The sequence below is a fragment of the Hetaerina americana genome, unplaced genomic scaffold (genome assembly GCF_022747635.1).
Source record: "Hetaerina americana unplaced genomic scaffold, ioHetAmer1.1.p SCAF_8, whole genome shotgun sequence".
NCBI lineage: Eukaryota > Metazoa > Arthropoda > Insecta > Odonata > Calopterygidae > Hetaerina > Hetaerina americana.
In genome coordinates, this window is record NW_027287427.1 from 51,918,026 (window position 1) to 51,935,844 (window position 17,819).

Genomic DNA, 17,819 nt, shown 5'->3' on the forward strand with positions numbered 1-17,819 from the left:
CTCAGGTCAAAAGTAGCCATGCGGTGCATGAGTTAGCCTCAAAAAGTTTTCTTTTTTTTCTTTTATTTGTACTCTGTAATTTGTATTTTTTTTTACTTTGATCTAAGTTCATATCATTCTAAAATGCACGTAGTAAATTCTTTTCACGTTAATTCATTAAAACAATAACCATTGAATAGATCTTAGTCATGTAACTAATTACAAAAAAAATGTCAGGTGGGCACCCGTTTATGATACAACGTAGGATAAGTTGGTTATGAGCAAAAGGGTGAGACATCATGGCAATAATTTCAACATTTTGAAGTATTTTCTGACTATTATTATTCCTGTGGAATTATGAAAGATAATTTATGTTGTCAAAATGATTTATTGACATAGATTACAGTGGTTAAGAGGACATCAAGAAGATAATAGAAATTACTACACGGTAGAGATATTTATTATAATATTATCACAAAAAGTCAAGTTATAGATGTAACATTAGTTTGAATAAAGAATATTATCCCAGAGACTAATGCTTGATAAAATAGGCACCAACGTGAAAACACTTGCAGTGGTTAATTTTCTGTTGGCATTGGTTCTCTAGTGCAGTTGGTTTTCCCTATTATTCACTTTCTTTTGACTGATTTTCCTGAGGGTTTTCCAATAATTCATTCTCTGAAGTCAAGTGTTCATTTTCTGTTTGTATTGGCTCATTACTTGTTACAATGTCACCATCATGTGGCGTAGTCACTGTTTCATGTGCTGCAGTGTTTGTATCCGAAAGTCCACTTTCAGATTTTCCCTGGATAGTGTTAACTAGTTTCAACAAATCATCATAAAGCTGCTCTTTCACATTTTTTCCCCAAAGGAAGTCCAAATGAGTAAATGTTTCCGAAGGAACTTCAAATGCTTCTTGTGCTTGAGGAAATGTCTTTTGCAGGATGTCAACCTCCTGTAAAGATAATTGTTTTAAATTATTTCTATTACATAAAATTAACCATACTATGTTTATCATCAGAGATATTTGTTTAAGGGATATTAAAATATTGAAAAATGCATTCATTCTGCCAAAATATTAGGCTTTTGCATCATTTGATTAAAATCAAATTCAGAGGTTATTGCATGAAAATGAAATGAAGAATATACCACAAACTTGTATTGCTTTCAATAATCTATATTTTTTTTTGAGTTTTAGGTATATTGATCACAAATTTTTCTCACTTATAGTAACAACGGTGATTAAAATAGCTAACAAACATTTCCATATTTCACTACATTTAATCATTTTGAAAATTCAATCTATCCAAAAATCTTTTGTCAAAGTATATATAAATAGTGTATTAATCTTGTCCTTCAAATGTTTTTCTGCCACCATTGTGCTACATCTTTTATGTCCCCTATGCATAAGATAGAGAGCAAATGAAAGCTACAGTAGATTATTATTAAGCTCATGCAAAAACAGCTCAAAATTTTTTAATCTATGGCCATTTTGGCCAAGCATTAACCCAGAGACCGAGTTGATTTACTCACATCTTTAGTAGAAATGTCATCATTCTTGGAGTAATAAAAGTACACGGGGACATTCACCATTGTGAGATTGTATTCTGGAGGAGGGCGATTTTTGTACTTAACATAGTTAAAGACTCCATAATCCATCTCAGCATATTTCTCTACATAAGAAAAAATCAGTTATCATAAGTAAGCAAAATGATTAAATACATAGGTCAAAGTCACGATAATAAATTAAAAATTAATTAATTACCCTTAAGCACACATTGGGAGTAGTGCAGAATGGTTTTATATGAGGTTCCAGCTGGGAAATTTGCCTCAACCATTGTCCATGTTCTCTGAAAGTGTAATTGAAACAATGAAATCAGTTCAAATTTTCAGACAGTTAATATTCTTTGTTGTCATTATATGAAATTCTTTCATGTCAAGAAAAAAAGAATAATCATAGTAGTATTTTGTTGCAATCCCCATATTGTAGAGGATGAATTTAATGTAAAAATGCAAGCCTCTCATTTTAGTTTACTAATTTTTTATATGCTATGCAGATTTAGTATAAAATAAAAAAATTTTGTGTTATCTACTTTTTTCATCTTCCTGGTGCAGTTGATGAACATATATTTAGAGTACTCTTGTATATAATATTTTATATGTTATATAAATAATTTTTTTTCAGTTGATAGGATATTAAATTAGAAACTAGAATAAACAATTATGTAACAATTCAATTGCAAGATCTTTGATTTCAAATGGTTCTTTCTTTCTAACTCCTCAGATATTAGTGTAATATTTATGATTTTTCTCTGTTATACTAGGTGTTTTTAAGTCGTCTGGTTTTTCAAAGAGTGGGTAACAGTTCACACTGAATCAATGAATAGCAATGGAAAACTCAATATATTTTCACAAAAATGTATTTGACAATGAATTCAGAGTATATGTTTAACAACCCAAGCTTCCAAGAAACAATAATCTGTGGTTCTGAGTTGATTAGATGTGGTTGCCAGTTTCTGATTGGGAGTTAACAATTTCAGTATCCAGTCATTGTGCATTTTTAATAGTAGTCAATATCTCTTCCTCTGTTGATTCAAAATTCGGTTTAGTGATATTAACTTATGTCTTAGCTTCCTTAACACACTGTATATGATATATGGTACTTACATTATCGAAGTCATTATCTTGAAATCCACTCAGTATGAAAAAATTGCTTTGGCACAGTGGGGATAACGGATCAACCAAGCATTCAGAAGGGTAATTCAATTCCCTCCCTCGACTGTTGGTCAATATTTCATTACCCTCAACAGTCAACATACTAGCCTGAGGAATTCAAATAAAAGAATAAAAAAGACACATTGTAATTAAGAACACAATACGTTTTGAATGTACATTATTAAATGCAATATCAATCTTCATTCACTAGCTGGCTTGTAGTAAATAATAATGAGTCATCAATAATAATTAAGATACATGCTTTTGAATTAAATATCACTGAATCAAATAATACCTGTTATTTATGGTTTTTAGGCTTCTACGGAATAAATGTGTGTTAGATAGACATACCTGTATTTTTACAGTGGATTACATAAAGTTTCACAAAAAAATAAGTTGCATTACTTTTGTGCCATAGCGGTAATTTAAACTTCATCTCCATTTCCACAGAGTTCTTGGGAGCCGTACAGTGTATTTGGAAACTCACTTCAGGGACTAAGGATATTCAAATGAGTATAGGTAGATTAATAGTTTTGGCTGTATGAGGTAATGCGACAGCCTATTCTCCTGGAGTGCACTTTGCTCTGGCTTTGAGCACACAAGCAAATTCCCTTCTAATGACTTCTTCTGTTGCTCTCCTCCATGAACAGCACACGTTCTCTGCTAACTATTCTTTATAAATCAAAGCTCTTGCTAAACCATTGCATTGTAGTCATTAAGTTAATTTTTTTTTGGTCCTTGGGTTCGATTTTGTTGTGATTGTTTATTGTGGGAGGGTAGAATGTATGCTTGAATCTTTCCCTTTATAACTTTGGATTGGAAGTAAAATGAAACATCAACAAATATATGGTAATGAAATTTTGGAGGTAGAGACATGGTAAATTCTAAACTATATTTGAAATGGAAGGAAAATAATTAAGCCCATTGGGATAAGTCGAGTATGTCCCTTGGTGTCACTCATGAAAACTCTGTCACTCTGATATCACTATAATATCATGGAATGCACGCGTTAGCATTAATATGCTGGAAAAATTAGTTATTAAAGAAATTGATGAAATTACGGAAATGATTTGCGAAGGAGCTGCTTGAAAAAATAGGGTGATATTAGCTGCAAACAAAAATGGGAAAAAGCCTCATCAAAAGTTTTTGAGGAAAAAAGTACTGCTTGAATTTTGTATTTCCTAGCAAGATTCCTGATTATAAAATGAATACGGTGGAGTATCCCGGAAAAATGATTTAAAACGTAATTATAATCTGATACCATAACTACAAATACGTGACATTCTTTACTAATTGACTTTATTTCATATAGAATGGTGTCCTAACGCCATTATTCAAGCGTTAACGAAAATGAAGAAATGAAAGCGCTGCTCTGTATTCATTATTGTGTCATGAGGTAATACCTAGTTGAGCAATACGGATTATTTATGGGCAATATAAAGCAAAATTTGTTTGAAAAAAGATATTACACATTTCAGCCCGTCCATCCAATCACATGTAAGAATAACTTACATATAAGAGATCCCATGCGAACGGCAGGTTGTCAACTATTCATGTCACCCTTCCAATCCACATGCGTATTAAGTTTGACCCGAATTCCAGACCTAGTGAATACCTCATACACCTCTCCTGTACTTATTTTCAGCACAATACTATATAAAGGGCAAACTGTACATAAACGAAATGTGAATTCTAAAGCTCTGACTGTATCATTCGTGCTAGGCGATGAACTCGTTTTTTCGTTAGCACAAGTTTAGGTAAAATTTGATCATTAAGATTGATAAACGTACTACATATCTTTTCACATTGTTTCTTTAAAATGCATATTCAACATTTTTATTAATGTCACAGTTATGTTTTGTTATGAATTGTTTCACCAATGAACGTTTATATTTAGCTATTCAACTGCCAGCTGTTTTCTGCTAAATTTGATACTAACGCGGACTATTTGAGATTTTTGAAATATTTAAGGACAACTCAATTAATAATGAACATTTGGCCCTGATTCAGCCCTTAAATCTATCCTTGAAATGCATTTCACTTTCTTTTTGTTTCAATTGAAGTAGAATTTAGTCTAATTTCCAAATGAATTTCTATAAGTTGGTAAAGGAATTACTTTCTTTTTTTCTCAATTTCTTGTGCGATACTTCTTTTTCCTACGCGAGTAATCAATTTCCAACTGGCTACGGCTTAATGAATTGAGGGTCTCAGATTGTGAAGAACTGTTTTAGATATGACGAAGTTTTCCCGTTGACCCCTTCTAGTTTCTCTAGCTTTCCTCGTGCATCTCCCTGGTTATCATAATTGACCAATCGTCTACGGATGTACAGCATTCAGGACGGTAAAATACGCTCAAGATTCACCAATCCAATACGTAAGATACATCCGATTTCCGGAGTTCGGGGCTGGGTAAAAAGCCTGATTATTGAATAAATTCATTATATTAGCCTTTCAACTGCATGAGAGTGAACGTATTTTTAGTGAAATTCCGCGTATGTGAAAAACTTTATGGAAAAAACCAAATTCTCTATATATCATGTTGCTTCTTCAGAGACTATGGACCGTGGTAATCCAGTGAGTAGGGCCTTTGATTTCGGATGAAAAACTGCGGAGTTGATTGTGTGTCGCGCATCTGCGCACACTAAAATTCACCCAAATTGCGTAATTTCATGTACATCAGATCTTAATGAGAAACTACAATCGGTACAAGGCATAAACTCCCCTCCCTATCCTGTAGAGTGTATTTAATTCGCCGTGTTTAGACTTAGTACGCAGGGTGCTCTACCATCTTCCATTGAAACAACCTTTGAGTTTGATTATTGTGGGGGTATTTGGAGATAATTTATCAAATTGTCCTTTAGTTTATACAAGATGTGGTTTTAGAGCAATTTCGGCCCTTTTATCTGTAGGTTATTGCGTTTCTTTCACAACCCGTGAAATTAAAGTTAAGTTTGAGGTTTAGAAAGAGTAATTTCTTAAAGTTTTTTAAATTTAACTCACTCCCAGTAGTCGTATGGCGCGTTCCAAACTCTCCTTCGCTGATAAGCCCGGTGTTAGGATGGCGTCCGGGGCCATGGAGATATGTGCATCGATTTTGGAGTTGTACTCCGGGCGGAGAGAACACATGATGTAGAACATGTTGGCGCCGGTCGAGTGGCCGATGAAAGTCAGCTTCTCCTGTTTCGTCCACTCCAATATGTAGTCTATTTCAGCCGGAAAATCGTACTTTGCCATTTCGTGCATGCTGTGTAGAAAGAGAGAGCACATATGAAGTTGGCGGTGAATTAAAACAGAAATCGATAGAAAACCACTGTTTAAATCAGACTTTTGAGCGGAGACGGCATATCATATTCCGTATGAACCTTAATTAAAGCAGTGAATGGAGAGGTGAAGGGAAGTTTCAAGAAATTAAAATTTGTTGCCCACAAAATCAATATGGGGTGGATTACATTAACAGTTATTTAAAAAATGCACATCATGGAAGGCATTGCGTCTAATATCTGCGCCATTAGCGTTCGTACTCTCTTTTAAGTCCTGAGACTGCGGTAAAGTAATTGGCTTCTAATGCGGATTATATGTTTCGCCATAATGGAGACGGGACGGATTTGTTTTTGATAATAAGATATTCACTGGTGGTACATCAGTAACATGGCAGCGTAACACTCGGAAGCTATCAAAAACCTGATCTTTATTGACATCAATTGAGACCACCCATCACCACCATTGTATTTCAGTCATGAAAAAAGTTATAAATCGTTTTGTTTTTGTTCCATTTAGACTTATGACTTAATTTCGAGTGGTTTTTTTTGTCTTGGATCACACTGTAAAGGAAGAACTTAGTAGGTTGCAATTGCATTGGACGTTTTTCTCAACTGTGAGCACGCCGACCGCTGTACATGACTGTTTTACCCGAACGCGGAGCTAGTCCAATAAGAGATTCAATAGTTATCATTAATTACTTAGCATTAGTTATCTTTTTATATTACTCAGAATATTTAATATCAACACAATTTCAAGGACTAGATAACCCCGAGGTACTTACATATAACGGCGCCCGCCTGTTTAGTCCAATTAAAGATTGAATAATATAAACTTGGTAATTGTATGGTATTTTAAAATTATTATTATTATTATTAGGTAATCTACCGATTAAGGTAGGTTTTTGGATGGACATAGCTACTAATTAAATAATTTGTGACTCTTAGCAAAACACAATATCCTACTCTACATCAGGTCCCTCTTCATCTCTGAGTACTTTCTTCCTCCCTTCATCCCGTCCAACATCCCTATCCTGTTCCTTCCCTTTCCTCGTTTGCCTCCCCTCAATTACAGTCTTCAACATCCCGCTGCCGGCAATACTCCCTTCAGCCACTCCTGCCTCCATAAGATTGCTCCCAATCCACCCCTCTCTTCGCCCACCATACCAAGTACTTCCTTGTTTGTTTTCTTCTCTGTCCATTTCACCTTCTCCATTCTTCTCCACACCCACATTTCAAAAGCCTCCAGTCTACGTCTGGTATTCTTTCATTTCTATATATATATATATATATATATATATATATATATATATATATATATATATATATATACAGCGTTTGTAGTGCCCCCACTTCATTTACGAATCTCTGTCTATGGCGCTCGATACTAGTCACGTTTTCACATTTTGCTTGATGTATCCGTTACAGCTTCGGACCTTTCAGCTACAAAAGGTTAAGACCAATTGTCCAAAGTGAGAAAAAACCAAACCTGCTTACCTGAAGTCCCAATAAACGAAGCTGCTAGGGCTCTTGTCGATATGTCCTATGGAATAGGTGTTCCCCCTTGAGTTGCCCAGCCAGACATCGTATCCTGCGTCGGCAAGAAGGAAAGCTGCGAAGGAATAGGTAGCCAGGATGTATTAGCTTGGGTAAATACGCAGATATGTGGTGTGTATAAAAAATTCTGGCTTCTTTGACAAAATTGGTACCTACAACGTAACCTTCCCTCCAGTATGAAATAAAACCGTAATGAGTGAATGCACATAATAAAGCAAATAAGCTCCACATTTTATCAGGGTGCTCCGGCTCGATAGGCCCACGGATAAATACCGGATCCACAATTGGGAGTTTCGTCAATCAGGGTAATCGAACAACCTAAACAGAAATATTTCTCGAATACACGTACGAGCACCATCTATTGGTTTATCTTAGAAGTAATTGAACGGTTCACGTATCATGGAAAGAAAATAAAAAAAAAACATTTCGTCGTTTTTTGCGTTAGAAAGTTTTTGTATTTCTTCTTGAAAAAATTAAGTATTACCTTCATAGTTACTAGACCGATGACACTAAATGTTTTAATTGCAATTGAATGAATATAATTTCCACAAATTTATTTTAAGAATTTCAAGAATCAAATGAGTTTATAAGAAAAACTTTTTTACGAATACATCGAATGTCCAATAAGGTTAATTCTAATTTCATTAAACCAAAAAAATAAAAAAATGGTGCAATGAAAGCTTCCAATAAATAAAAATAAGGATGTACATATAATTTTAGTAACAAATTCACTATAACACCTTCATAAATAATAACAACCCTTCTCTTTCCCTCTTTGATAACGCTGTCGATTCTTGTGTAATGTTTCATCATCGTTGCTTCCTGTTTTTATTTGTTCTCCATTAAACCTGTCGTCAAATCTCAAAACTGAAAATATTCCCCTCCTACTTACGCTGTGAACTGAATAATTAAATGAAAGTTAATAAAATGGAGATTTAATTAAGGGTGAACAAATATCTGAGTAAAATGTTGAACTGGATGTCTTGTATGTGAAAAGAAATGGCATTAAATTGCTTTACATGGAAAAGTTTGAAATAGCGAAAGCAGAAAATGAATTTTGATTTAATAATTTGGTTGATTAACTTCATATCTTGTTAATTTCTACAACCTTTCCTGTACTTAATGGATGTGAGTCATGAATTTGGATTCAAAAAACCTCCACTTTCTTCCTATTGTCTTTTCGCTTGGCCTTATTATCGTTACATTACCTGTGAGGTGTTGACTATTCTTATCCCAATTTCTCCCTAATTTTCTCCTCCTTTCCACCTTCTTATCTTTAACTCCCCTCACGCTCCACCCATCCGACATGTAGAATGATTCCCTGACACATCTTGTCGATTAGAGACCTTATTATTGAAGGGACCAATTGGTCACTATTTTGCCCAAATAAAAACCTCTATTTATCTATCCATCTTGCCACTGGAAGTATTCAGCAGTCAGTACTAATGGAACAATGTTTCTCAGTTTAGAGAGCATATTCTGAGGAAATTAATGGCTATATTTGTTTAGGTTACCCAGGCCATCATTTGGCCCGTTGATCACCCATGCGGCAGAACTGAGCATTATGGCATGTTGAAGAAAAACCGCGGGTCGGTCCCCGTCCGTTGGTCCTGCTTTGCCGTGAGGAATGCGATGAAGTGTGAGCAAGTAGCCGTCCTCCGTCTGCACGCTATGGCTCTCGGATGGGTATCCATTGAATCGTACAATTTCGTCCTGAAACGGAACGAGACATTAATTACTATTCCATGTCATACACGAGCGAAATATTATGATATTCTGGTCCAAAACAGCACTTGAGTTTTGGTATGCATTTAAAAACGTAAATTAACCGGGAAAGCCAGCTGTATTAGCGGAAACGGTTATTAAAATTGTGATAAAATGCAGGATGCCATGAAAATCATTCAAAACTAGAATGATTTAACCTTTACTATTGAAAATACGGAAGTACGCCAGGTAAGCAGTGAAGGACGAGTCACACTCATTGCATGGCATAGAAAGAAATGCCCGACAAGATGCACGAAAAAATCCACGAACCCCTTGACAACACTCATGACTGTGTGGTGGAAGTGTTGCGTAAAATGAAGATTTCGACTTAGAACCAATTAATTAAGCAATCCTAGAGAATATACTTGAAAATGAAAAATATCCTGTGAGAGGGATAGCAAAAGATAATGAATTTAGTAACAAAATCAAGGACTTGGTTTGCCAAAAAAAACTCAGTAACAGGGACTCGAAAAATATACCCCCAATAAAGTAAACCATATTAAATGAAATAAAGAATTAGGAATATAAGTCAGGGTAATGTGGAAGAGTAAGAAAAGTATCCCGCAAACGCTATTGGTAGTTTAAAAATATTTATAAGGTATAATTGTAAATGCATTAGTCTAATTTTAACTAGCTTAAATAACCGCAAGTGGCTCATTATATTTCTTTAATATTAGTTCATCCTCTCGCCTTTTAGATAGCTCAACATACAGATTAAAGGGATAGTGCTATTTATAGTTTAAAATAAATTAACGGTGTATAGGTTCTCCGCAAAACTTTAGAATTAAGTATAGTCCATGGACTTACTATGATTGTTTGTGATTTTCCTAAATGATAGAAGTACTTACAACAGTCATGAATGTTTCCGGTACGTAATGTCCAAGAAGTTTATCACTCTTCTCTTCTGGTTCTACCTCTTGGCAGTACAACCTAGGTAGGTCAGTAAGCAGGATGTTGATCGAGAAGACCATGGCAACTCCAATAGTCAGCCTCATCGTTACCGCCATACAGACTATTTCCAGTTATGTCCTTCACTTGAGATTTCTCCGAGGTTTCACCTCCACAATTCTAGAAAAAGATCACAGGATTTTAATATTTAAGGCAAACATCTACATGGTAAAATACATTCTATATATAAGTTCGACCGATGTGCTTGGCAACCTTTTCAAGTTCCCCAAATGACGGAGATCGGGTTGAACACGCTACAACGGGGACAGGGAAGAGAGACCTGTCCCTTATTGCTCCGCTGGTAGATGTGGTGACAGTCGGTGTCCGATGAGCCCTTTATATAGCGCAGGTGAAGCGATCTTTACCAACTGCCACGCGCGTCTGAAAGCTGCCAAACAATGGATTACGTACGCAAGACTTGTCACTTCCTCTTTTTTTGCAGGATTCGGGGAATTCTATAAAAACGGTCATCGACACCCTTGTTTGCTACTTCCCTTGTTGAACAAATAGGAACTTTTTTCCGACTATTTCGTTATCATGTAAACAGCATTTTATGCTTATTTATTAATGTCCACGAATCCACGGAAATGATGTTCCAATAAATCGAATGACGTGTACAATACTGAACAATTTTTTTTTCTGCCTTGGCAAATGAGAATAGACGGTACAGAATTATTATTATTGCTATTGAATATCTAGAGAAAAAATATTTGAGATATGCATTTTTTAAGCTCGTGTTTGCCTTTGATTACATTATACTTTGTGTGTACTGTTACATCACCTCGTTTTCCCTTGATACACGTAACGTGTGTATCCGTATATCTTTATAATCTATGCAGTTTTCTCTTTTTTGAGCGGCATGTTATTTTCTTTGAAATAGCCATTTATTTTCTAAGACTTTCTCGGGGGTTTTCAAGAGTTATTAAGTGTATAGTGGGACTTATTGCGTTGTGGCCATACTCTACTCCTCGTTGGATGGAAATAGGATTGGTATTATTTGGAGGGGCCGCTTATTAGACGGCAATTATGGGAAGATCGAGATTTAAGTTTAACGCGCTAGAACATTTATGCGTAAACTTTTGTCTGGAGGTTTTTACTTGGTGAAATTAACTATCACATTTATTATATTTATCGTCTTTATTACTTATAAGGATACAAAAGTGTTGTCATAGCTCTCTACTCTCACTTCTTATGTCCTGTAACCCAGGTCTTTGCTTTCTTTCCATTTGCGCTTGGCAATAATTGTTTCTTGTTTGTCATTTGGGATAATTTACCAGAGTTTCTCTTGATTTCTTTTCCATATTTATCCGTTATGAAAAAATCTGCTTCTGAATACTATCTTTAAACACGTAAATTTCCCTTTGTTTATTGTTGTTTGTTTTTGTCCAGAGATTTTTTCCCTCTTTATTTGTAGATTATCTGGAATTTAAAAGAGAATCATAAAGAATTGGGTCTGAATAGCCAGGATCAAAGTGGAGTATATGATTATCAATTTTAATTTTTAATTATAACGAACTTTTTATGAGGTACTATACGTTTCGGCGTATATCTTTAGGCCATTGGGAATCGGTAATCGAGTTCAGTCTTAATAGATCGCTTAGATTGTGGATTTCAAATACGTTCGTAAGACGTTTTTCAGTAATTGAACTGATGACACCCAACAATTTGTGACATTTAAGCCGACTGAGGCAATGAATATTGTTTCCACAGGGAGCTGGACGTGTTATGACAATATGCTGAGTATTGACCTTTCAGTCTCAAGTTTTCGGGTGTACTCATGAAGCTAAGGTAGACCCAAAATTCCATCCCGACTGGTTAATCACCATTGATATTGAAAAGTTTCCATTAGTGAGACCAAAGGCACTCAAAAAATTTCATTCAAACTGGGACGATGACCGGTACATATGGTTTAATGTTCGTTATGGAAGAGATTAAATCTCACAAATTGAGTAGTTTCAGGCTTGATGTGGTGGAATTAGAATATTATAAACAAAATATACGAGGGTAGGTTGAAAGGTAATGCACACATGCTTGTAGAGCGCGAGTAAAGACAAATATAAAAATCTGGCAAAAAGTACATTAAACAACAATTCTCAAGTTTCAAAATCATTTTTTATTTTCCAAAATCCTCGAAGTCAGCGTTTAAGCTAACACATTTTTTCCAACGTGTAACAAGTTTTTTTATCCCGCCACTGAAAAACTCTTCCGACTTTTTGCGAATCCAAAACTTGAGAGCTGTCTTCACCTCATCGCCAGAGGTGTAATGATTACCTTTAAGGTGTCTCTTGAGTTGAGGAAAAAAATTGAGGGGACAAGGAGGGTGTGGAAACAGCTCAAATTTGAGGTTTCGCAGAGTCTCTCCAGTTGCGCGCAAGGTGTGTGGACGAGCGTTGTCATATTGCAAGATTATTGGCGCCAGGCTGCCTTTAACATGACAAACTCGATGTCGGAGGTGATTTAGAGTCTATATATACTGAGAAGAATTTTCCGTTGCCCTTAGTTCCAGAATATCGGTCACATACACTCGGTGAGCATCCCAAAACACAGTCAAAAGAAGTTTTTTTGCGGATGTTGCCTTTTGAACTATTTCTAGCTCGCAACCACGAAATTTTACTACCCATTGATTTACTAAAGATCAATTAACAGCATTATTGCCATTAATAGCCTTTAGACAATGATTTTTATTAGTAGGAGTTAATTTTTTAGCAGTTAAAAATTCAATAACAGCATGCTGTTTGACTCGCGTTGACATGACTAGCACTAGAACACGACTCCATACGTTGGCTTCTCGAAATATACTGGATAAATAAAACGACCTCAAACTTATGTATGAGTATTAAAAGGGATTATTACTATCACGTGCCACCTCTTGTACTTCTAAAGATTATTTCGTTCACGCTCTACAAGCATGTGTGCATTACTTTTCAGCCTACTCTCGTAGTAACAACTTTCGATGATGCAATACATCGAAACCGGGTCGTGCTATCAAACTTATCCAGCGGAAAGTTGTTACTATCATTTCTTATTAGATTAAATCTCTTTTGATTTATTTTTAAATCATCCATGTAGCGCATTAAATTGTGTCTAAAGCTGCATTTAGGGGTAATAATGCCAAGCTCATAAGTTTATCTGGTGATTGGAATTAGGATCGAGTGTCGGGAATAGATGGTTTGATAGATGCCCCTCTACCTTTATCTTAATAATATTAAATTTTACTATTTTCCCCAAATGAAGTTTTCTTTCTGTTCCAATTCAAATATACCTTCCTCTTTTTTGCATGTTGTACAATATCCATTTCCCTCAAACCTCCATTCAGTTTATTTTTGACATCGTTGATGATAGAAATCTCTCAGTTTCACGTCAGCAGTATTCTTATTTTTAAGATAGTTAACCCATTGCCGACAAATGTGAAGAAAGTGCTATTTTTGAACGACGAAGTTCTATTTAGTTTAAAAATAAACAGCTTCTTAGTAGCGATGTTGCGGTTCGTAAATTTCCAGAATAATTGGGAATTTATACGGAAACGGAGCACTAGAATTTATTTCTGAGCTCTAACTCTTCTCTTTTAAGAAAAAAATCCGGAATATCTTAAGCCTCAACATCTTTTGTCATTTAAAATAGCATCACCTAATTTTCAAAGTTGTTGTCATCATTTCCTATTCCAATATTTCCAAATGCTTATCTGAACGATTTTCTTCAAATACACTCGCATTTGCACATATCTGCTAATTCATTTTGTTAAGCTTTCGTTTTTCAACTTGCAAAAATGTTTGATCTCGTCATTAAATATTTATGATATTCATGTCATATAAGGTCTGAAGGCAATTGTTTCTTAAATATGTGTAATGTGGTGCTGTGTCTTTGAATATGAGTCTGTATTGTTGCATTGCTTAAAGCAAAAACAAACAAAAATACGGAACAAGCACTGGCTACACGATTAACACGCATGTAGAGGAACCCTTTGAAATAAATTACGCAATAAAATACCGTCCCGTTCCTATAAATTTGGAGAGGCATAGAAGATGATCGCGAACTTCTGTGTGTTATGGATGCATGTGGGAATGCTACCGACTTTTTGCAAAAGAGATCATGGTAATAACGCATTTTCATATGATTTATAAATCTTAGTTGCCAAAAGGCGCAGACATATGAAGGTGAAACTCAGGTAATCATCTCTCATATAGAAAAGGTTTTCATTTCCTTATACACATAATACTTATGTTATTTTGTGTTATAAAAAATATTTAGCTGATTAGAATATTTTTCTTGTTTCTTTGAACTATTTTTGAATGCAGACAACCTGCGGACTCAATTAGATATGATTATTATGTTTAGTTCACTATACATAAATTACGTAAAAGCTGAAAATTGGATAGAAATAAAATATGTGAATGCAACCACAACAACATACGTGTATGCAGGGTTGCATTCACGCCTGCACTTTTTTTTTATTCTTATACATATACATATATTGGTTGAATACCCTCAGTCGAGAATTCCTCACTTTTAGGGTTAAATATAGTCCATATTGTAAACAGAAGTTCAATTTTTTATCATACGTGTAATGGAGTCGAACGTTACAATAGTTGGAACGACCATCTGCTGTAGTTTGGTGTAAAATGAGTTTGAAATTACTTTTGAAATTTACGTCTAAAATAGTAACGACAGGATGTCGAGTTCTATAAAAAACATGTAGACTTATTAAAATATGTGAAATAATCTTAGCGAGAAAGACCCTTATTAACAATTACTTAGGTATTTCAAGTCGATGTACCACTGTAATCGAATGACAAATAATGACGCAAGCGTTGAGTTAACTTGAATTCCAGTGTATAAGAATAATAGAGCGTTCATTATGGTGATCGAAGAAATATTCCTTTTTGAAGAAAGTAGGTGAAAGTAGAATGAAAGTTATTTAAGTAGGGGAAGGAGATTGCGATTGAAAAAATAAACTGAATCGAGAACAGCAAAATCAACACGTGTTAAACATGTGTGGGAAGATTGACCGACTGCCAGTTATGATGAATTCAAAGGGGTGAAGGATATGGCTCGAAAAAAAGAAGTAAAAGTAATGCTGCTGGTATTTCTGTTAGAGAGACCTTCAGTAATGCCATCCGTCATAATTAAATTTAATGGATAATATTCTATGAATGAGCTTGCAGATACTTCGTATTCACATGAAAAGCCTCCTTTGACTCAACAGAAGGGAGGTAATAATTTTAGCTAATTAATATAAATTTCATACTTCATGCGTTTATGTTTCAGTACATTCAAAAACGATGCTTAGTTTTGCTATAATTATCTTTTGAACTGAATCATCTTTCTGTAATTTCGGAATTATATGTTTGGAATCTTACCAATGTGGTTGTAGTAGTTCTCTTAGTAGTATCTGCATCACAAGATCGAACTATTGCGGAAAGCATACATTTATTTATTTATTATCACCTGAGGGTCGAATCTATGCGGTGGCCTATTTATTAACTCCCCGTCCCTGGTCGCAGGTTCCAATTCCGGTGGTAATAGGATTTTTCAGCGTTATCCCAATCCCATTGGATGTCATTTGGAGATTTCATTCAAAGAAGTACTTAATTTATCGAATATTTGTTGAATGGCTATTGGAATGTGAATTGGTACGAAAAATTAAATGATCATGAGTTAAAATAGCATAATGTTAATATATATGCGACATCTTTTAATGTGAAACCGTAATAAATTTTGCTTAATATATTTAGAAAAACATTTAGTACTATATTATGATAATTACGCCAAAACTTTTACATTTATGACGAATTCCAATCATTTTATCTTTATTGAATTTTAATATTACTGCCAATCAAATGGTTTCATGAAATGTTGATGTGCGCCTACTGTGGCCAAAGCCCGCTCCGCAGAGCGAAGACAATTCAAATCTCCCGGCAGCGGAGAATCTTCCCCTCCACCCGCGCTCCGATGCAATAGGGGAAGAGTCTGCCACGCGGAGAGCGCGACGTCACAATGTCACGTGGTCTCCCCTCCCCCGGAGTCCCCTCAGCGCTCGCCCATTGGCTACCGCCAGGGCATGTGAGCGATACGTCACAATGTCACGTGGTCTCCCCTCCCCCGGAGTCCCCTCAGCGCTCGCCCATTGGCTACCGCCCGGGCCAGGGCAGGTATATAAGGAGGGACCTGAGACCCGAACAGACAGAGTCGGAGGTGGGAGTCCATCAGGGAGAGACCGCAGAGAGAACATCCTCGGTCTACTCCGCTCCCCTCTGATGGAAGCGACCGCAGAGAGCACATCCTCGGTCAACTCCGCTCCCCTCTCGAGGAAGCGATCGCAGAGAGCACATCCTCGGTCAACTCCGCCCCCCCCCTCTGGAGGAAGCGACCGCAGAGAGCAAATCCTCGGTCAAGTCCGCTCCCCTCTGGAGGAAGCGACCGCAGAGAGCACATCCTCGGTCAACTCCGATCCCCTCAAGAGGAATTCGAGGCAACCAGGACCAAAGCAACCGGACGGATGCCGCGCCGCCTCCCAGCGCCAACCGAGCTCGACGCCGCACGGAGGACCGACCCGCCGCGACGCCGCCCCGCCGCTCCGACACTCTGCCACCAGCACCTCCGACGACCACCCCGGGATCATCGCCGACCCTCGAGGACTACCGGACCTGGTTGGCCGAGGCCGCCCTTCCTACGTGGCCGGTGCTGAGTCTCCTGACGCCGCCCACCCCGCAGTACCGCCTCCGGCCCCTGGACTCTCCAAGGACGCCCTACGCAGAGGTGCCGAGGCTGCCCCTATTTGGCTCGCCGGACCGTCGGGCTCCCGCGACCAGCCAGAAGCCGGACAGGACCCCGGCCGCCATCCAGCTGCTGGAGCTGAACCGGACTACACGCGCCCTTCAGGCATCGACACTCGACCTTCTCCCTGGGAGAAGGTCCCCTTTACTGTAATCCTGTACTGGACGGAATAAACGCCCTTCGGGGTAATCAACGGAACAGCGGGGAGGCTTATTTTCTCCAGCAACCCCAGCCCTTGCCTGGGCAGAATGCTCACTCGCTCTCGCGTTTCGGGGCGGGTCGCACAGCCAACCCCGGACGCCAGCGACGCGACAATTGGCGCCCAACTAACGGGGACTACGACTAGCTGCATGGAGAGCAGCTGGGATCCACAGGCCCCTCTGACTGACGACGCCCGGCAACCAGCGACTAGTGTCCCACAGACCCCACCGAGGGACGACGCCTCTACTTCGGCAGGCGAGATGGACAACGGTCGCGGAAATCCACCAGACACCCAGTCGGTCGACACCGAACAGGGAGACGTTTCCACCATGGCGACTCAGCCCATCAATGGAACACTCGCTGCAACCATCACGGCTCTTCCGAGAGAGCCTTACCAACACTCGGTGGCGCCCAACCTAACTCGCACCCGCACCAGGGACCAATGCGAGACTCCAAACTGCAGTGGGGTGGGGGAACACCTGATCTCCTGCGCCTGCTGCCACCATTGGTTTCACCATCTCTGCCTAGGATGGAGGGACGAAGCCAGGGACACAAGTGGTCTACAGTTTGTGTGCGGAAGATGCACCCTGCCGCAGCAACGCAGCCGCCCACAGCTATCCTCTC

At 37.7% G+C, this 17,819-nt stretch overlaps 1 protein-coding gene across 1 annotated transcript in view; it reads right to left on the reverse strand.

Annotated features, from left to right (window-relative positions):
• Nucleotides 1–604: 604 nt before the first annotated feature.
• LOC139698019 (gastric triacylglycerol lipase-like) overlaps nucleotides 605–17,819 on the reverse strand; it is a 40,955-nt gene continuing 23,740 nt past the window's right edge. Inside the window, exons 5-11 of the mRNA XM_071596875.1 lie at nucleotides 9,023–9,221; nucleotides 7,449–7,563; nucleotides 5,695–5,938; nucleotides 2,647–2,802; nucleotides 1,745–1,829; nucleotides 1,513–1,652; nucleotides 605–934 (exon numbers count right to left, since the gene is read on the reverse strand). Of these exons, the coding sequence (XP_071452976.1) occupies nucleotides 605–934; nucleotides 1,513–1,652; nucleotides 1,745–1,829; nucleotides 2,647–2,802; nucleotides 5,695–5,938; nucleotides 7,449–7,563; nucleotides 9,023–9,221 (1,269 nt within the window). The remainder of the gene's footprint in view (nucleotides 935–1,512; nucleotides 1,653–1,744; nucleotides 1,830–2,646; nucleotides 2,803–5,694; nucleotides 5,939–7,448; nucleotides 7,564–9,022; nucleotides 9,222–17,819) is intronic.